Raw genomic sequence first — 22408 nt, 5'->3', positions numbered from 1 at the left:
TGTCAGAGAAAACAGGAAATACACACTTGCTGAAGTGTGTTATGATAAGGGGAGAGAAATATCAAACCAATTTATGCTTGTGGAACTTAATCAAGTCACTCCTTTGAATTTTATTTTCATAATTTGTTTAATGAAGACAACATTTCTCTTATATACTTTACGACACAGGAAGCTGATGTATATGGAGCATTTACATTGACAAGTATAATTTGTCAAATATTGGATTAATGTTCGGAATTATTTGAAGATAACTCTGAGAAGTAAATTGATTTTATAGCACATTTGTGCTCCTAACAACCAGTTGGAAAAAATTACAAAAGGCCATATTAATTGATTCAGCAAATATTTAATTGAGATCTGAATTTGTTCTAGCCATTGAAAATACACCAATGAAATACATAGGTTTGATCTCTTCTCTGATTAGCCTGTTTTCCTAAGCATATGCTTGGTGCTTGGTAACACCATGTATGAAAGCTAACAATCTTGAAATGTTACCATGTGACTGTTATAATGTACAATGCTGTAATGTTACAATTCCTTTGAAGTCATGGGGAGTAAGGGTACAAACACTATGCTGGTAGGTTTTAGGAATTATATTAAAGGATCATTAAATGAATGGATCATTTGGGAGTATTCACAGAAAATAATTTTTAAGGACAAATAAAATTACCAAAATAATACTTTCATTTCAATCAGTGGCCATGTAATACCATAAGCAATGCATGACTACTGTTTACAGTTTAAGTTATTTATCATTGTTCACATCATATATAATACAATGTGGAATGATCTCATAACTCAGTATTAGGTGTTAGTCTTTGGTTGTTTCTCTTTGGTGGTTTGCTCATCATTCATAACAGGCTAAATACTACTTTTATATAACTGTAAGCCCCTGTTATGGTTTGTTAATTATAGAAGAAATAAGGTTGGTTTCTTATTGGTAATTTTTTTTTTATTTAAAGCCTCTTTTTAAAAGCTTTAGTGTTGATAGATGTCATTGAACCACTGACACCAAACACTTTAAGAGCTGTTCTTTTAAGATTATTCATTAGGTGTTTAATAGTAGCTTCATCACAAATCTTTTATATTCCAGAATCTTTGTTAAGAATATAGAAAATCCATTCCATTGGATCAATATCTTTATTTTGATTCTAAGTCTGATTCATCCAAATGGAATGTGATATTTCCTTACTTCACAAGTTAATACAACCTTTAAAAAGAATAATATTTGGTTTATTAATCTATCTCTCCAACTGTAATTATGTTTCTTCCAAATGAGCCCCAGTATTTTTCAGATGAAAGAAAAAGAATACTTACGGGAAATTTTTTTTTCACATTTGAAAATATTTTAAGATGGATTCTGAAGAATGATATATTTTCCCCTGGAAAAGCCTTAGAGAGATCATTTAACTTTCAAAAAAAAAAAACTGCATATTTTGTGTGGCTGCTAATAAGTACTAAGGCAGTATTTGTGAAAGAATAAATACATCTTTTATTAAAAGCTTGTTCAAAACTTTCTCATATCCTTGCATTTTGTGAGAAACATTGTAATTTATTTGTTTATTTATTCAACCTTGTTAGTCAGCTTTTTATCACTGTGACCAAAATACCTGACAAGAACAATTTAGAGGAAGAAAAATTTATTTTATCTCACTGAGTTTCAGTAGTTTAGTCCGTGGTGGGCTGACTCCATTTCTGTGGACTGAGGTGAAACATCTTGGCAGAAGGGTATGGCTGAGGACAGCTGCTCAGTTCATGACATCCAGGAAGCAAAGAGAGAGGAAAAGGGGACTCCGGAGAAGATGAAACCTTTCAGGGTGACTCTCCTCCTCTAGCCACGCCACACCACCCACAGTTTCCACCTAATTAGTTCATTCAAAGTAACATGTACTGATTATCTTACTGCTACCATAATCCAATAATTTTATCTCTGAATATTTCTACATCAGTACAGAAAGTTAGGGAGGACCCCTCATATCCAACCTAAAACATTCCTTCCCTGGCTCCCAAAGCTTATGTCTATCTTACAATGCAAAACATGTTTAGTCCATTTCCAAGAGTCCCATATTCTTAACAGTCTCAGCATTTCCCAAAAGTCTAAGTCTAAAGTCTCGTCTGAGATTCAAGACTCTGTGAGCCCCTGTAAAAACCTAAAGCACATTATGTATATCCAACATAAAATTGCATAGAGTAAGCATCTTAATTCCACAAGTTATAAGTAGGATTATAGAAAAAAAAGAATGAGAAAATTCTATAGCTCTACATCCAGCATCTGGGGTACATGGCATCTTGATATTCTCTCCAAAGGCCTTGCAGAGTTCTAAGCCAGTGCCCTTGTTGAATATAGCTCACATGGTCCTCCTAAACTTGCTTTGTTTGATTTATGCAGTTTTCCTCAGCAGACATCCCACATCCTATTGGCATCTCTTATTTTGGAGGGTCTCCACTTCAGGTTTGACTTTCTTCTCACATCCTCATGCATTAACCCTTCAGAGGCAGCCCACAGGAACTTTGATCATGCTACATTCTGCCTGGCTTCCAGGTCTTCCTTTGAAATCTCAGTGGAAGCCTCTATGAGACCCTAACTCTAGCATCCTTCATTCCTGCAGAACCAGCACTATGTGGATGACACCAAAGTCTTTGCCAACTTTTGCAGTAGCTCGGCCCCCTGAAACCATGACTGCAGAAGCTTCTGGGTACTTCATGGCTGAACATAATGAAACTGTTTCCAATGCCTCTCTGTGCAATCAGGAAGACCTCATTATCTTTTCTCAAAGTAATTTTCCATGTACACCATTGAGCCTATGAAGGATATGTTCTTATACATTCCTGAGATGTTCTCAAGCCCTCTTTCCTATTGTCTCTATGCAAAGTACTTAGCATCTCTTTTAGGGGCAATAGTACCTTTAAGGACCACAACATTCCTGGCCCTAATTTGATACATACTTTTCGGGCCAGATTGCAAGTTTTTAAAATCTTTCAGCTCTGATATCTTCTCCTGATTCTCAAAACAAACCTGGCTAAAAGCTGCCAGCAACATCCTTGCCACTGACTGAATGCAATGCTTCCTTGAATTTCTTCTACGAAATTAATTAGTACATCACCTTTAAATTAGGCTTCACACAAAGTATCAAGACATGAATAAAATGTAGAAAATATCTGTGTCAGAATATAGCATGCATGGCATCTACTTCAATTCCCAGTAGGGTCCTCAAACCTCATGAGCAGTCTTCATTGTCTGCTTTCTGGTCTTCTCAGCTTCCACCAGAATGATCCATGGAGTTCTGATTACAGCATTCTAAAGCTTCTCCAGCCTGCATCCCCAAACTTTTCAAGGCTTTGAAAAATTCTTAGTCATAGCAAGCATTCTATTAGGATCTGAAGACACATGATTAAATAGATAAAGATCTTGCATCTTGAGTGCTCAAAGCATGGATGAAATAAACTAAGTGCAGTATTTTATAACATTACCTATCCTGAACCATGGAATAATTTCAAGCTAATTTTTAACTGTTCCCTGTTGTTCATATCTGTGTATATTAAGCACATTCATATATATTCAATAGACACAGGATTAACAGAGTTGACCTATACTTTTGCACATTAGCAATTTCCACACTGTTTTAAAATGTCCTCAAATAAGTTAAATAAGGGCTTCATGTATAGGACAAAGTTAGAGTAAAGACATAGCAGCAATATAATGTATTTTTTTTCTAACCCTTCTAAAAAAGTATCACTAGTTGTTATAACTCATGGTAACTCATTATATGAGCAGCTTAGAAACAGGACATTATTTGCATCCCCAAAGTACTGAAGCAAGAACATTATTCTGGTTTGTAAAGAAGTATAGTAGAATTAATTCATGTTGCTTCTAGAGAGTGAAATAGAGGAATTACTTCATAGAAATCTGGAATTACTATTTAAATAATCTGTTTAAGAAATATTCCCAATGCTTTGAAATATATTTGTAATGAAAAACTACAACCTAGAAGAAAACCTACAAATAATTTAAGAAATAAGACACATTAGCAAAGGATGGTGGAATATAATGGGCATCATTATTCAAAGTACATGTATGAAGATATGAATTGGTTGTCAATATACTTTATATACAAACAGAGATATGAAAAATTGTGGTATATACGTGTAATAAGAATTGTAATGCAAAAATAACAGAAAACAAAGTACATGTATAAAGACATGAATTGATGTGAAGATACTCTATATACAAAGATATGAAAAATTGTACTCTATATACGTAATAAGAATTGTAATGCATTCTGCTGTTGTGTATTTAAAAAAATAAAATCAATTAAAAAAAGAAATACAGACACAGAAAAAAATAAAATAAAAAATATTAATAGATGACTTGGCAGTGGAAAAATCGAATTAAATAGTACTTAATTTCTCATTTTTATTCATATCTGGATTAGTAAAAAGACCAATGGTAAATGTATATATTTGTTTATTTTATAAAATCAGTATCATAAAAATCTATTGTGTAGCATGCCTTTCCTGAAAGCATCCATTCATTTTAATATGAAAAAAATAAATAATATAAAAAATATGTTTAGATGTGGGTTTCACTTACTAAAAGAAGTATTTTGAAGAAATTGTTATAAGTAAATAATATTTATATTCTTTTACCCTAACATGCCTTTTATACTAAAAAAGAGCATATATATATATATATATATATGTACACACACACACACACACATATATATATTTTAGAATTTATATATAATTTATATAGTCATATATAATTTAGAATTTATATAGTTATATATATATATATATAACTATATGAATTATAGAGTTATATATATATAATATAATTCTTGTTCTATATAAGAATTTATATAGTTATATATAATAATAACCTGATACTTCTTGTCAACTCCCTAATGGATACAATATAATACTTATAAGAATAAAATAAAAATAATTACAGGTTTTTGTCATTAAGTAAAAATTGGTCAGAATACGAATGACTTCCTGTTATTAAAAAATATTTGATAGTAAATTCAGAACAGTAATCATACTTCTATTGAATCTGACATGTTACTAATGTAATTTTGTGTGCATTGCTATGAACATGTATAAATAGGAATTACTGACATTTTATGGCCATCAAATCTAGCATTTTGACATAATACTTCAATAAATCTGTTCAAAATTGAGTCTTTCTCCTGCCAAGACCAGATGATGAGAGAAAAATAGTGTATGTATGTAGTGCTTGTATTAAAAAAGACATTCCCACTTTAAATCATTTTAAAGTTATTATCTGAGGATATCTAAGGCAGAAAATTTGTAACAGGAAGACAATTAGCAGTATACATTTAATTAATGTAAATGTGAGCTAAGATTAAAAGTTAATCTAAGGTTTGTGACATGAGTATTTAAGAGCAATTATCTGTGCAGCAGGCACCAACAAAATTTTGATTAAGGATTTTTAAAAATATTTTATAATTTGTACCAAATTTATACTAAGATGCATCAGAAATTTTATTGCTTTTGTTTATTTAGTGTTATGGTTTACATGTGAGTTGTCCCCCAAAAGCTGATGTGGTGAAATGTTCCTAGGTGAAATGATTGGGTTATGAGAGCCTTAACCCAATCAATTAATTAATCCCCTGATGGGGATTAACAGGGTGGTAACTGAAGGAGGGTAGGGTATGACTAGAGGAGGTAGCTCCCTGGGGATGTGCTTTTGGGGTATATATTGTATCTGGCAAGTAGAGTCTCTTTTCTTTCTGATCATTATGTGGGCTGCTTCTATCCTCCACACTCTTCAGCCATGATGTTGTCTCACCTCGAGCCCCAAGGAATGTAACTAGCTGTCTATGAACCTCTGAAACTGTGAACCCCATATAAACTTTTCCTCCTCTAAAATTGTTCTTGTCAGTTCTTTTAGTCACAGCAGCAAAAAGGTGTCTAAAACATTTAGTAATTATTTACTAAGCATAAACTTAGTATAAAGCACTATGCAAAACACAGGATATATCTATGACTTAAAAAAATACATAAGGATGAATAATATGTAGCAGATGCATCTGAAAAAATTAGAGGGTAACTGATAATTACCCTTAGCATATGCCATTTAAGATTTGAAAAATATGTAAGAGTTAAGATCCTCCCAAAATGTAGCATTTCTGACATTTTATATAAAGTCAAGATGAAACATTCTTTAAAGAATCTGGAAGAAAGCATAATTGCATGCAATTCAAAGGATGAAATAGAAAGTTAAAGGACAAGAAATTAAAGAAAGACACAGATCATGAAGGACTTAAATAATTTAATAATTTTTCCTTTTATCCTGACAGCAGAGATTAATATGTGAGGTTTTTATAAAAATGTTGATGTGGGCTTGAATGTAGCTCAATGGTAAAATGTTTGCCTAGCATGCACAAGGTTCAGGTTTCAATTGTCAGTAGTGCAAAACACTAAAAGGTAAAAAAGAAAAGAAAAAAAATTGTGTGATAAGATTCTTGTTTTGAGAAGACAGTTTTGTTTAGTTTTACAGTAAGATTACGATGGGCATAATACTGTTGCAAAGGATACCATTTTGGCAAATACTGTTTTGGTAAACTGGACCAAAAAATGATTTTGGAGGTATAAAAATGTGTGGATATGAAAAGTATGTAGGAGATAGATCAACTGGATTTTATGGATAAATTATAGAAAACAATTTGTTGATTAATTGGTTATAGAAATGATAAAAGAACAAGAGACATCTGATAGTATTTTATCAAACTAATGATTGCTGGAGGAGAGACATGACAAAGGGAAAGCTGGGGGCTTTGAGTTCATTTTAGGCATATCAAATATGCCATGTCTTTGATATATCCAAGTGAACATGCTAAATAGTTGCTGCAGATAAGGTAGTGTAGCTCATAGAAAAGAATTTCTCTGGGGTCTAAATCTGTGAGTGATTAATAGGTAGATATAGGTGTGGCTGATAGACCAGAAAGAAAGTTATGTGAAAACAGATTCTGAATCATATTTTTCCTGATCTCAAAATTTTAAAGGCTAAATATAAAAAAACAAGTAGAATAATAAAAAAAAGATTAGCGAGAGATATATAACAGTATTGTGTGTGTATGTGTGTGTAAGCATCTGTATGTATGTATTTGTGTGAGATTTTGTGTAAGGGGGCGAACTGTCAAAGAAAGTCAAGAAAGACTCCTTTAAGATTTTATCTCCATTTTTAAAACATGTTTACATTCAATGACTTTCTCAGTTTTCATTTTCATTTAGAAAAATAAAACTAATCAATATTTTTAATAATTTGAAGTCAAATAATAAGAGTATTGTATTATGTTCCTTGGTTTTTGTTAACTTGAAGATTATTTGGTTTATTCTTGTGAGTTTTATAGAAATACTTGCTTAGTGTATTATCTGCTTTGGCATTTTCTTATAATTGAAATTCTGTATGGTAAATCTAAAGGGAATGCTGAATCATACTTCAAGAGATCATTTGTTATAAAAATCCTCTCCTCTAATAAACTACTTAAACTAAACAGGCAGAGTTAGGCAAAATCAGTACATATTCTGTGTTTATCCTTTATCACAGTTCTCTAAACTTATCTTACTGAAGCAGAAACTGGTGATAACATGACATATCATTTTGGCACATACCAGTCCTATCTTATGAACAGAGCAGCAATGCCCTGGAACTAACACCTCTCTCCTTTACCCCAGGAGCAATCCTCAACCAAACTCTAATCAGCATTGGTAAATATTCCATATATACTCCGTCCCTTGCCCATTAAGTCAAATAACTGAAGCATATCCTACATCATCTCTGAGTTTCAGAGCAAGATTGAACTTAAGTTGCCCAAAGTAAAATTTGCTTAATAACACAGGCTTTATTTGTCTTATTTATTTCCTTTCCTTACTATATAACTTTCCAGTGCCTACTAAGATGACAAACCCTCTCCACATGCTTCATATTCTTTTTGTTAAAATAGTGTATTAGTCAGAGCTTTCCAGAGAAGTAAAATTAGTAGTGTGTGTGTGTGTGTGTGTGTGTATATATATATATAAAGATAGACTAAAAGGTATTATTCATAGGATCATAGAAGCTGGCAATTCCCCAGTTTTGCAGAGTGGGTCAGCAAGTTAGAGACTCCAGCAAGCTATTGGTGTAGTTCCAGCCTGAGTCTGATGGTCTCAGAAATGAGACTTGTTGGTTTAGTCCCAGTACAAAGGTGTATAGGCTCAGAGCCAAGGAAAACCCAATGCTTCCATTCCAGACCCAAGATATCCAACTTTGTGTTATTGTAGCAGAATGCCTCAGAAAATGAATTTGATATAGGAAAATGTTTATTTTGGCTCATAGGTTTAGAAATTTCAGTACTTGGTTGTTTTGCTCTATTGCTTTGGGCCTGGAGTGGCACAGTTTATAATGGTGGGAGTACATGTTGAGACCACATAAGAGAGGAAGATGATTTAACTCTTGGTAGGTAGGAAGCAAAGAGAAAGGCAAGAAAGGACCATATTCCACAGATCGCCTGCAAGGGCACACATAGTGGAAAGGAGTTAGGTCATTGCCTATGCTCTACCTTGTAAAGGTTCCACAGCCTTCCAATAGTGCCACATGCTAGCAAACATGTCTTTAATACATGAACCTTTGGGGAATATTTTAGATCTAAACTATAATAAATCCAAAGACAGAAAAACGTGTGTATTGTCTTATACTTGGTGGAGAAATATGTCATATTTCTTCTATTATTTTTTTTCTCTGGAGACTCTCATCTATCACAATTATTCATGATAACGTATATATGGTATTTTTGTAACCAGGATAAGATTTTTGAGTACTTTAACTGCGATTTTTGTTCCTTAAAAGATTAAGAAAGAATGTATATGAAGCACAAATAATTTCAAAAGATGACATAAGTTCAACCACAAGATTGTAGCTTGTTTTATATAAGACATTTCTGAAAATTACACAATTGATACTTATTTCATGAGTTTAAAAGTCTGAGAGTGAATATAATGCTAGCTCCATTCTATTCTTTCATTAAAACTAAGGACACAGTGAGAATAATTGTGATTATTAGGAGCAGTCATAGTCTATTTTGTTCGATGTACACAATATGGATATACAATATGGAAAGAAGACGGGAAAGCAATTGACTATTGGTAAAACAATGCCAGAACCAACAAAATACTATAAAGAAATGAGTGTGAAGTGTACGGGCTGGGGCAGTAACTCAGTGGTAGCACTTGCCTAGCATGTGTAGGGAACTGAGTTCAACACTCAGCACTGAAAAAAAAATAAGAAAGAAAGAAAGAAAGAAAGAAAGAAAGAAAGAAAGAAAGAAAGAAAGAAAGAAAGAAAGAAAGAAATGTGTTTCCATTGTCTGTGTTTTTGAAATTGTATTTTCCATTTACATTTTTATTCTATAAATAAAACATTTTCATATATATATATATATGTATATGTATATCTTAAATATTTTGGGGTATTCTTGATTTCTTCCACTGGGATGATTTTATTCTTAAGGAGAAATAATTTTCTAAAAATTTTGTTGTAGCATATAAAACAAATTGTTAACTTTTAGTAATATTATACATAGATTTTTAAATTAATTTGCCAACTGCACTTCAGTGCTAGCAGCATGTGCTCAGTGCTGCATTACTGAGTTTTCAAAGAGATTCTCCATAATGCTTCTGAGAAAGTAGTTCATCTTGTGTTCATTGGGGGTTCTTTATTGTGAGTCCCTGGTATTCCTGCAACAATGAAAGTGTTGTTATTCAAATGCACATAAATGCATTCAGACCATAATAATAGTATTCATAGCCATCTATAAATAGTTGAAGAAACAATTGTATGAAATGCTTGATATTCCTCTGAACCACTTTTTGAAATCTCACTTTTAAATTCAGATTTCAGTGGTGCTCTTAAGATATTCAGATATTTTTGTTAGATTTGCGCTGACAAGAAACAAGCTTCTTAAAATTACATACTATACTTCATCAAATCTAAGCAATCTCTTATAAGTGCAATTTTAAGAAATATTATAAATGCTTAACATGCAGATAATGCAATTATTAAATCCTTTGTCATGTGTGTTTAATATCTTCCTTAATATTTCATTCTTCCTAGATACACCATCAGTTAAGATTATACCATCTACTCCTTTTCCACAAGAAGGACAGCCTTTAATTTTGACTTGTGAATCCAAAGGAAAACCACTGTAAGTGATTTAATGAGCAATAAAGTTTTTCACTTTTTCTTTTATCCTCCTTTGATTGCAGGGTTTAACTGTAGAAATCCACTGTGTTTATCTTTTCTTAGTGGGCAAAGTGATCTCTAGAACAGAAAACCCCCTGAACCATGTCTTAATTAAGTGTCTGTAGAAGATTGGTTTTTACTTTGTCATCTAGTGAAGTTTCTGGGAAGGTTTCCAGCTGTGATCCCCTCCCCCACCCCTCTTCTCTTTCTCTCTCTTTATTTTTTTTATTATACTAAGATATTTCAACCTGAAAGGATTGTAGACTTAATCAGTCACTCTTTATATCATTAGATTAAAAATAAAAAGTTAGACATTGCTGAAATTAGTTCACCCAAACAAAAAAGAAAATATGGAAGCATCTGCAAATACACTCAGGTTTTAAATGGGAAATCATTTTTGAAATAAGAAAATTTAAATGTATTTTCCTTTTGTAGCTCCCAATGAGACATAATTTGTGAATGAGATAAGCTTGGTTATTGTGAATCGAAAGGATCAGAAGCTCAATGTTGTCAGTTATAAAGTCATTTCATTATTAGAATAGATAGATGTATGCTAATGTCACCTCAACTCTGTAATTTACTTTGTGGTGTTAATGTTTATAAACAGCTAACTAATAGGATCCCTATTGTTTTAAATGATACTTAAATATGAATTTTTTAAATATAAATCATTAATACTATGACTATTCTAATGTAATAATAGTCTAGGCATACCTTTTTGCTTCATTTTAAAAATGTTTATAATTGATTTACATTCTCTTTAAATTTTAATAAAAGGAATTCAGTTGTACTCTGTATATAACTACATGAGATAGCTTCTGTGCAAATTAGGTTAAATTATTAAAAATTTGCTTTCAATAATATGATTTCTTTAAATGTAGGTATCATATTATCCCACGAGAAATCTTTCTTAAAAAATTGTAAGATAGAAAAAGGACAAATAAAAAAATTTTAAGGTAGAAGCCTAATATTTTAACTTCTCCTCTTGCATATCATTATATTTTTTTACCATTTTCAGTGAATCAGTGCCTTCTTTATCATAAACTTGATATCTTAATATTATTTTTCTTCAATAATTATTTCTCAGAGATACAAAGACAGGAACAATTTATGGTTAATGTATTATTTTTCTATCTTTTAAAATATATTGAAAGTCATTTTATACTTCAAAAGGAAATTTGGTTTTTCATAGTAACTTGGCTACATAGCCTGCTCAATTCACTTTTATAATTCTAACCTCTGAGAAGCTTAAGATGCTTACAGAAAACATTTTCGGCTACAATATGCTATTCATATGTGAGTAGTACATATCAGCTTTACAGCTTCAACAAGAATTTTTTGGCTAAAAATTCAGTACTTTAGGAAAAAATGCATAATGGACTTCAGTCAGCTTTAGACATAATTAACCCCCAAATTTCTCTGTTTCTGTATATTCATTATCAAAACAAAACCTATATCTCAATAGTTCTTTCCATCTCAACTCTTGATTCTTTCTGTTATTTTCCAACTTTTTTTTTTCCTCTCCTCTCTTCTTTTGTTTCTGTTTCTTCTGACAATCACAGGGACTCTCATTTGGAGATCTGAAGGAACATGGGAGGATAAGGACAAAGTACACAATTTTGTTTTGATTCTTTTATTTTTCTTTAGTTTTCTCCAAAAGTGCATAGGTGTATACTTGAGTATATTCAATGCATGCAGTTATATGAGCTGAGATTTTTAAGAATAAGTTTTTGATGTTCAACTAGAATCCAATTTTCTCTCTGTTCTCTGATGTCATACCCACTCCCAACAAGACCAAAATCATTTTGTTTATGAGAATAGTTAGACTATGAGGTTTGTGAAATTATATTTTCAAGTAGTCCATGCCACTCAAAGCAGATACAATTGAATAGAGGTACCATATTTTCGGTCTGAGTTTCAGTTAGCTAGAAATAAACTGTGATATATAATAATCCTCTGAATTGCAGATGAATATGAAGTGTAAAATATCTTATTTAAGAAATAGAAAATATGACTTTCTTCAGATGATCCTGATTAGTCTCACTTTTTAAACAGAAAAAGCAAATAGAATAGCTTCCTATTTTACAGAAGTGAAAACTAAGTCTTGAAAGTGTTATTCAAATTTTCCTTATTCATGCAGATTTAAAATTGCTGAGCCAAGACTTACTCTTAGTTAAGTTTTGCCCAAAGTTTATACTCTTTCAATTATCTGCTACTACTTCAACTGCTGAGACTAAATTGCCACCTAGTTGGCCATACCAGAATCTAGGATGAGGCTCACAATTATTTTCAGCACTGAAATTGGAACTCTGGATGCTTTATAGTGAAGAACTTGTTAGTCATATTTTAGAGAGAGAGGGAGAGAGAGAGAGAGAGAGAGAGAGAGAGAGAGAGAGAGAGAGAGAATTTTTTTTAATATTTATCTTTTAGTTTTCGGTGGACACAACATCTTTATTTTATTTTTATGTGGTGCTGAGGATGGAACCCAGCGCCCCGTGCATGCCAGGTGAGCATGCTACAGGCTTGAGCCACATCCCCAGCCCAGTCTCATATATTTCACTGTTGCCATACTTATCATGAATTCTTCTTTATTTATACTCTTTGTAAACATTTGCAAATTTCTACTCAAGTGACCATTTCTGGCATGAGTATATTCCCATATAAAAAGCCTTAAATAATACAGTGTCTTTGAGCAATTAATCCATACACTCCATTAGTGCTGAAAATAGTTATTATATTTTGACCTTTACTTAGAGATTCCAGTGTTATAACCTATATGCTATAGTCCAAGAGAAATGTAAATTAACATATTTCCTTGTATTATATTTTCATTTCCATTTTTTCCTTTTCATTTTGCTTACATGTAGGCTGCCAAGCCATTGACAGTAAAGTTACAGTCAATTTCACTGATTCCCTACTTCTTTTAGACCACTGATTTTTTTGCTTTTCCTAATTTTCTTGAAATCAGCTCACCTCCATTTTCAAAGTCACTATCATTTCCAATAAATGAATGAAATTAACCTCTTTTAAAACAATTTACCTTGTAGCCTCTCCGCAGTTTATTTTCTATCTCCAACAGTGCCACATGAGGCAGATAGGTCAAAAAAGAAGGGAAGACTAAACATAAAACATTGGATTTTCTCAGAAGGAAGTCTTACTGATCATAAAGACAATACTCTCATTAGAGAAAATGGAACAGAAGGTAAATTGAAATGGATTAATCAAGGAGTTTATAGGTAGTGGAGAAGGAACAGAATCACTAATGAGAAAGCTATCTACTTCAGAAAATGATTAATAAAAAGTGGAAAAAGGAAAGAAGAAAACTTAAATTTAAAATTAAGATATAATTTGAAAGCATAGTAGGGAGGCTGCTCATATTTTAAGATAGAATCAAAGAAAAGAGAGGAAAATGAAGTCTGTGATATCACATGTATCCAATAGGCAGGTTAGAATTGCCTGTTCACTCTGGTGATCACTGCCAAAGTTCCGCTCCATTACATTGCAGCTATTGCACCTGGTTCCCCATTTTGTTATTTTGGCACCACTGAGAAGCAGCACTATGGCTCAGTTCAGTTGTCTCCCCAGACATTTAATTTCTATCACCATTAACTGTTTACCTCATCCACCTCTAACGAGCAAGTCAGAAATGTAGAATGGATATGATTTCTTTACATCTTCTAGCTAACTTAAATAATATCTTTAATCCATGACCAAACTTAATTGTTTCTCAAAACAAGATGTTTGTTCAACATATGGATTCTTGAAGAATGAGTTATTAATCATTATTAAGTTTATTGTTAGCAGACAAAATAACACCATTATCTTTTGTGCAAATCATAAAATGATGGCGTGGCCCAAGTTGTATTGAGACTCATGTTGTAGGCTGCCCTGCTGCATGCTAATGTTGTTTTCCTTGTTCTAAATGTGAGGGCCCCAGTGACTATTTATGAACAATCATGCCTTATTTGCCTGCTTTGGACTGAAGCCTTTTGCCATTTTCCTGTGGAACAGCTGCATAACTTGGGCCCGAACCAAATTGTTCCACTTGACACTACTATAGAGCCATTCTATTCTTTCCTTAAAAGAGAGATTACTGTACATGTCTGTCTATTGTTTTAATTTTAGTTTAAAGTGAGGACCAAGCTAATGCCAGCCACTTTTCTTTTAAGTCCCCAGAGTTTTTGCAACCCTCTTCTTTCTTTGGCTGAATTCCCAGACAGCTTTCAGGCAATAGCATTCTCCTTTTATAAAAGTGAAAGGAGGAAAAAAAAATTAAAAACCTTGATATTACATTAAAGTCATGACCTTAAATGATGTGGAGTTGTCCCCCACAAGCTATGACTAAGATTCATCATTCTTTTTAATTCTGTGTTTAACATTTTATGAATTTACTTCCAAAGAGCAATGGGACGTTTTCAGTTGAATAAGTGTGTATTTGGCATTTATTTTCGAAAAGAAAATAATTATAGGATTTGATAAATTTTTCTGTATATACAGCACCGTGTTTATATTGTATTTAATATTTTACCTTCTGGTTACCACAATTTTTCTTTTGTTCTTGTCGTAGATCTAGTATGCACATTTGCACTACAAAGAACATTCCTAATCTGTATAAGAAGAAAGATTTTAATCTTTAGGAAGACAGATCACATACCACATAGCAACTAGTGAGGTGTTGTAAAGGAACAATTATATATCCATTTTGGAAATGATAAGAATTGAGGATAAAATTTGATGTGTACATATTGATTCATTATTCTGTCAACATAATACATTTAAAAAGACAAAAATTAAGGCAAAACACTCTTAAATCAAACTAGTTTTCTCACCCTAACATACCTTTTTACAAATCACAGATTATTTGTTAATTGTCTTGCAATGCAATTAGTCAGAAGAAATGGCAAAACATTCCAGAAGTTAATGAAGGCAAGTTATCATCCAGAGCAAATTCACTAAAATAGGAAAAAAAAATATGATTTTGAAATAACAATGTAGATCAATGATAATAGCAATTCCCATAATTTTATGTGATATATGAAATATGTTATTAAATATTATCTATCTCTTTCCTGCTATGGAAAGCTTTCTAATTAACCATTAAAGTCTATGTTTAAGTTAAGACAGTATGCCTAAGCTGTTGTACTCTGGGGCACAAAATGTTTTATGGTATAGAAGAAAGAGAAATCCAGACCTGAATTGGGATATAAGGGTATAATCTATATCCTCAGTGGTTTTGAGCAAGTCACTTGAGCACATTGAGTAATTTTTTAATTAATAAATTTTGGTTTTTTAGTAGTTCTAAGATCACAGCAAAATTGAGCAGTTCCTGTGTATCCTTTCTCTCCACACATGCATTACCTCCCTCATGATCCATGTCCCATGCCTGATTGGCACATTTGTTATATGGATGAATCTACACTGGCCCATTATTATAACATTAAAGTCCATTATTTATACTAGGCTTCAATCTTACAGAAAATGTATTTTTTATCCCTAAAATTAAGAATTTGAAATTTAGTAAACAAATTAAAGATTAATGGCACATGTATGATATTTCCATTTCCAAGTAATTTTTTAATAAACAGTATCCATAGGGTAATAGCAAATTATTATTTGGTCAAGGAATTATATATCGCAGCAATTTTCAGACTCAGAAGTCATAAACATATTTAATCCATATGCTGATATTGGGCTCCTATAGCAACTCTGGAAATGCAGTTATTATCTCGATTATGTTCCCAGGCTCTGGAACTCAAGATTCCAAACAGAATAAACACACTCTCAAACAATGTTTTGAACTATCAAAAGCATATTTTAACAGCAAATAAACCCAGATTGAAGTCAAGGTAAAATGTACACAGAAACTGGGCTTTTTTTTTAGGTTAATGTATTTATTTTTGCTACTGGGGATTGAACCCAGGAGTCCTTAATCATTGAGCCTTTTTTTTTTTTTTTTTTTTTTTTTTTGAGACAGGTTCTTGGTAGGTTCCTAAGGCTGGCTTTGAACTTGTGATCTTTCTGCTTTAACCTCCCTAGCTGCTGGGATTACTGGAGTGCACCACTGTGTCCAGCCTTAGGCTATACTTTAATTCAAATAATAATTATAATCTTCAGAAAAGAGAGAAAAATTCATGAATCCTTACTTGGGTAAAGTGTAAAATACATAAAAACGAGAGACTGGCAAATTCCATGCCACAGAAACAGCCCCTTCACTTAGTGATGTGGTAGAAAAAATCTTTGGGGCAATTGGACAGGACTTTAAGTAGTAAAGAATGAGTTTTGTTTCCACAACAAACCGGAACTATTGGGATTGAAGAGACTAGTAACCAGTTAGCGAGTTTTGACAAGGAATAACATGCAGAAAATCTAGAAGGCCTTATCCCAAATTAAGCATGTCCAGTATCATGAATGGTTAATAATCCAGGGTCTGTGGTATATAAAATCTTGTTTTTTCATAATTTTATAAGTTTTTTCATTCTTAATTGTGATATTTAAACTGTACAACTGCCTTATGTTAAAGGTTTACAAAAGCTGCTACAATATCCATTTGTGGGTGAAGAAAAATAAGTCTTTTGGAGGTCATGTGACTATTTACAGGCACCCACTTGATTAATAGTAGAATTGAGATTACAAACAAGATTTCTTTTAAAATTAACAATACTGATGATTATATATTATATAGCCTTGCTTGCTCACTGTTTTCAGTTCTATCACATTGATTTTCACAAAAACTCAGTGAAGTTGGCATGAGTTAGATAGTTTTCAAGAACTGAAAGAAAAGTGCAAATTTCAATCAAATAGTTGTAAAATACAGCAGTTATTTAAACCCACACCATCATTAGCTTCTCACAATATTACCTAAAGAGTTTCTAAGTAGACCTAAACCTTTCTCAGTAGTTTCTGCCTAGACTTTATGTTTAGATTAGTAATAATAATTAACTGTTGAATTAATTTGCTTTAAAAGTAGATTATGTTACATTTTTAATTTTATGTTAAGACTGCAGGTTATAATGACAAAGCACTATTACTCAATTAGAGTCCCAATTCAATATAATACAATGGAAAGTCTTAGAGGATAAGTAAGGAAAAAATTAAAAAAAAAACACTCCTCAATAGCATGTCTTTTTAAATATAATACATAATATATTACCAAAATAATTAACAGAATAAACATTATTAAGGTGTCTTTATCATATAGATAGTCTTGTACCAGAAGTCATTGGTAATAGAAGTTCCAGAGCATTTTTTCTATTTTTACTCTGTGATTTCATATCTAGAGAGATGTAAAATTGTCATAACTAATTAATTAAAAATTAAAGGCAATAGAGTCATTTTTTTTCTATTTTGTTTTCAAAGGTAAAATATTAGGAAATCATATTGGGAGTTCCAAATTTCCATAATTAAAAAAATACATTCATGTGATGTCCTTCCCATATGAGTTTCTTTTCTGAAGCCCATATGGTCTTTTGCTTCCATCTCATGGCTTGAAAATTTAATCACACATTGACTCTCTGGAAACACACAAGTGGTTATCTTGGAAATGAGACTGAATATATTTGGTTTTGTTTTTGAAACAAGAAGCTGACTCTCAGTAATCTCTACTGCTGTTATTTAGGCTGGGCATCTGTGGTGTGTTGGGCACTCAATCATTTTCAATTAAATGTTCCAATGTCTTATGAAAGTCCCATAAGAGCTTGCAGAACCACGATTATAGACCCATAAAAAAATGTACTTCTTGAACATTTCCAGGTAAGCAGTTTTCTTGCAACAAAAAACCAATTATTTTGAGGGATTATGTAAATGTTCAGCAGGAAACCTTACAAAGATGTTCCAGTATATTTAAGACACCTTTGTGGAATGAGGCTGTCATATACTTTGACTAGACTGTCAGGATAGGTACCTTTTGACTTCTAGGTTAAAAAAAAATCTGTAGTTTAAAAGAATGATTTACTAAAGAAATGTTGGTCTATTCTTCCACAAGTACTATTCAATTGTATTTTTTTTTCTCTGTGCAATTTTTTTTCTATACTACATGTCATAAATTTGAAGCTTATATTTCTCTGTTAGTCACCAGTACAATTTATTAAATGTGAATTATCTGTGCCTATAATACCAACAGTAAAATTTTTTGATTGTCACTTCTGCATAAATATATGGAAGGAATAAAATGTTTAAAACAAAATTAATTCAGAATCAGTGTAGAGATGTGATATTATTTCAATGAATGATACAACTTAGAAAATTCTTATTCACTGGAAATCTACTATTCAAAGAAACTACCTAAAATAGATTTTCTTATGTTACACAGTTTTTACATATATACACCATACATACTCTCAATTAAGACATATCATAAAACATGCAGTAGCCTCTAAACTTTAAAGTTGGAAAAATAAATTTAAACAGAAAACAATATTCCATTGTGGAATATTGTGGCTCCAAAATAGGATATCTTTGAGATTGATGAGGGCCTTAAAGCCCGACTCTTACAAATTCAGATTATCAGAAATATCTGAGATGCCTATTGAAAATAAAAAGAAGAGGGAGAAATAAAATTTTGTAAAAAGCAGGAAAAATAGAGCAACACCTGCAGTGACTTGTGGCCTGCAAAATTTACTGAAATGTGAGGAGAGATGGATTTAAGCACTGCCACTCAAAACTGCAAGTACAGGGATGAAGATAGTGACATGATATTAGAGAAGCAGCAGTGAACATATAATAGCCTTACAGTGAGGGACAAGAACACCCACAGAAAATAGCAGCTCTTTCTGCAGGTCACTAATGTAGTGTTTTAAATTGCAAGTTGTGGCTTATTAATGAATCACAAAATGAATTTATATGAGACCTTTTAAAAAACCAAAAGCAGTTAGAAAATAATAGATGAGGAATGGAAATTATAGAGAACAAGGCAAAGAAGAGTAAAGAAAAATGTCACAGGCTTAAGCAAAACAAGTTTTTCTTGTGTATACGTATGTGTGTAGTATGTAAGCCTGCCAAATATGCTGGTTTTAATTATAAGTCACACCATAAAAGATTTGAAATTGTTGCACTAAGCACATGTTTATAAAACCGGGTCTTAGAAATATTCAAGGAAAAAGCATGTCAAGTCTTAATCCCTTTAGTTCCTCTAAAACCACCCTTTACTAAAATGTGTTAAAACTGAAGTGATCTTTGCTCCAGAAAATAAAGTTGAATACCACTGAGAATGTTTTGTTTAATAATGCAGAAAAATTTGATCCTTTAAGAAGGATTTCATCCAAATGATTATTACAATTTTAAAGTTTTAAATTTCAAGTATCTTCAGTTTTTACTTATATGGAGCATTTCATTCACCAGCTACTAGTCAAATGATGTGCACTTTAATATTTCTTTCTAGAAACCATTGATTTTAATATTAAAAAGGAAAGAATTTGTGGAGCTCAAGCAGTTGTGTAATGGTAACAAAGTGTTAACCTAAGCATTACATCTTCATAAGGCTAATTAGTACTGTTTTATGGTAGGAAAGTAATAGGTTGTAATCCAACTCTTATGTGGAAAACAGGATGCCATCTTCACAATTTACTTTGTGCTCAATGGTTTTCAAGCTTCTGATTGATTAGGATGCTTGAAAACACATTTGATATGGTATCAATTTGTTTCATAATATGCACAGATTAATAAAAATAGCAGATTCTGAAAAATTTAGACTCACAGGTTAAAAATGATGAAAACATTCCTCAATGTACCTTAGTTGAAGGAGAACTTCAGAAGCTAAAAATGTTCTAATAAGTTAAAAAATACTTACATAAGAATGATAATTATTAAATATATCATAGAGATTTTATAGTTACTATCTATAACAGATGGTTAAAATTGCTTACAGATTTCCTGATCTTTTAAACAGGAATTAATATTCTGTGTCTACCAAAGCAAAGTGATGTGAGATATAGAAGCTTGGATGATTGTTTTTCTTCTGCAGAAAGTCCTGAGAGATTAGTTCAAGCATTTGTCCTAATTTTGCATATTTTTACCTTAGTACAAAAAAATCTGTCATTCTGGGATCAGAGCAATCATAACTTTTCTAAGGATAATCGTTCATTTGTTGTGCCTTAAATTGGCTAGAATTATATATTTTGTAGGATGGGAGCTTTATATCTCAAAACTGTTACAACAGTCCTCAGGGAACACTATGTTATCTATAAAGAGTGGTCCAGGATTTCACAGGCACTCTAAAATTGATGCCATTATTTTCAAGTCTTCTGAAGAGCACTTACCTCTTGCATATAAGTTATTTCCTGTTTTAACTATAAGCTTCTAAACTTGGAGGCAAGAAGTATCTTAAAGAATCAGAATCAAGTAACATGATGGGATTAATCAGACTAGAAGTCCATTTCTAAACATAAATGGAAGGGTTGGTATTAATGCTACAGTCCCTTCTTCTTTTAGCCTGTAATATAATGAAACCCCTCCAACTTGACACTATCCCACTGCAGTAATTGATTTGGGGAATTTCTATCAGCAAATAAACTTGGAATCATAGTTTCAAGTTACAATTAAAGGGGATGGGTAGGCTTGAATTTTCCACTTCAAGCTAGCTTCATTAAAATGTCTTTGACTATCACACATAAGCACTGATGGTGACTTTTGAGTAAGGACTAGCATTGTTGAATCTTTCAACTGAAATCTTTGGGATTCTCAATTTACAAGAAGCAAAAACATCCATTGCTTTTCATACAATGGATTGTGCAGATTAAAAAAAATGTTATATCTTTGTGTAGCAAAGATCATTACATATAATTATCAGGATAGTAAGAGATTGAAGAATACATTCCAAACTCATTAAAAAAGAAGGGATTAGAAGCCAAAGGGAGGAAAAGCCAAGGAACCATCCAACTTTTTGTCACACACATAGAAATGCACAGAAACATACGTTTTAATCAACACACATAACCACAACAGGCTAGAAATGCAATGGAAATGGATATATTTAAAAGAGAAATTGTGGGCTTGGAATGTTCAGTGGTAGAGTGGTTTCCTAATGTGTGTCAGGCCCTGAGTTCAATCCCACTATTATAAAATATATAAATTAATTAATTACAAAAAGTTATTTAAGAATTTCATTCACTAGATTATTCATTTGAACCTATTTTCCTACTTCTCTCTTCATATACTACTAGTGTTCCAGATCTAAATATTCAAAATGGAGGAATAGATCCAATTTCACAAATGTTCACACAAAAAATATTAATTTTAACTATGGAAGTATGAAAGTAGAAATGTGTAGCTCTAATTATACACACTTAACATTGATGATAATACATGAGGCATATTTTTATATTTGGGAAAATAAAAACGATTTTTTTAAAAACAAATAAGAAATTAGCATACTACAGAGATATAGTCATTATAATGTTTAAAGTGGCTCCATTAACAAAATCCAAATTGTATAATTGGCTTAGATGCCTGTCATTAAATGAATGGATCAAGAATATGTCTATTTATCCACAATGGAGTTTTTATTTAACTATAAAGAAAAAGAAAATGTCATTTGCTGATAACTGGATGGAAATGGGAAAATTATGTTAAGTGAAATAAGCCAGAATCAGAAAATCAAAGGTCGAATGTTTTCTCTAATATGCAGAAACTAGAGCAAAATAAGGGGAACAAGTCAGTCTGGGAGGGGAAAAGATATCATCAAGTTATAAGGTAGATCAGTGGAGTAGAAGAAGAATCAGAGGGAAGGAGGGAGGAAGGAAAGAAGGGAAAGGGGACGAAATATGTAATGAAATTAATAAAATCCTTTATATATACACCATACACGTATATATAAAGCCCAAAGGGACTTTCACCTTTATGTATATGTAAAAACTATTAATCAAAAATAAATAAAGGAGGAAGAAGAAAATCAGTAGAGGAAGGAGAAAGTGGGGGAGGAAAGAGAAAAGGAAAAGGTAGGGAAGATGGGGGTTAAAATCAAATTGTTGATATATATACTTTTGTCAAAAGCAGGACAAATACTATGTATAATTATAATGCTTTAACAAAAACATTTAAATTACCATCTGACAAAATACATTTTATATTAAAAAATTAGATGTTTTTTTATATTATATAAAATTCTTCTAAAGCTAAACAATGTAAAATACTCTAGGAAACAATTATGAAATCCACTTTGGCTTTAAA

General features: G+C 31.9%; 1 protein-coding gene across 2 annotated transcripts in view; it reads left to right on the top strand.

Annotated features, from left to right (window-relative positions):
- Nucleotides 1–22408, top strand: part of Cadm2 (cell adhesion molecule 2) — a 1008689-nt gene that overhangs the window by 887455 nt on the left and 98826 nt on the right. For both annotated transcript variants that reach the window (XM_026393992.2, XM_077795032.1), the window contains exon 7: nt 10118–10208. In XM_026393992.2, coding sequence (XP_026249777.1) covers nt 10118–10208 — 91 coding nt within the window. The remainder of the gene's footprint in view (nt 1–10117; nt 10209–22408) is intronic.

The sequence above is a fragment of the Urocitellus parryii genome, chromosome 2 (assembly GCF_045843805.1).
Source record: "Urocitellus parryii isolate mUroPar1 chromosome 2, mUroPar1.hap1, whole genome shotgun sequence".
NCBI lineage: Eukaryota > Metazoa > Chordata > Mammalia > Rodentia > Sciuridae > Urocitellus > Urocitellus parryii.
Note: the sequence above shows the minus strand (reverse complement) of the source record. Positions and strands in the feature narration are given on the sequence as shown.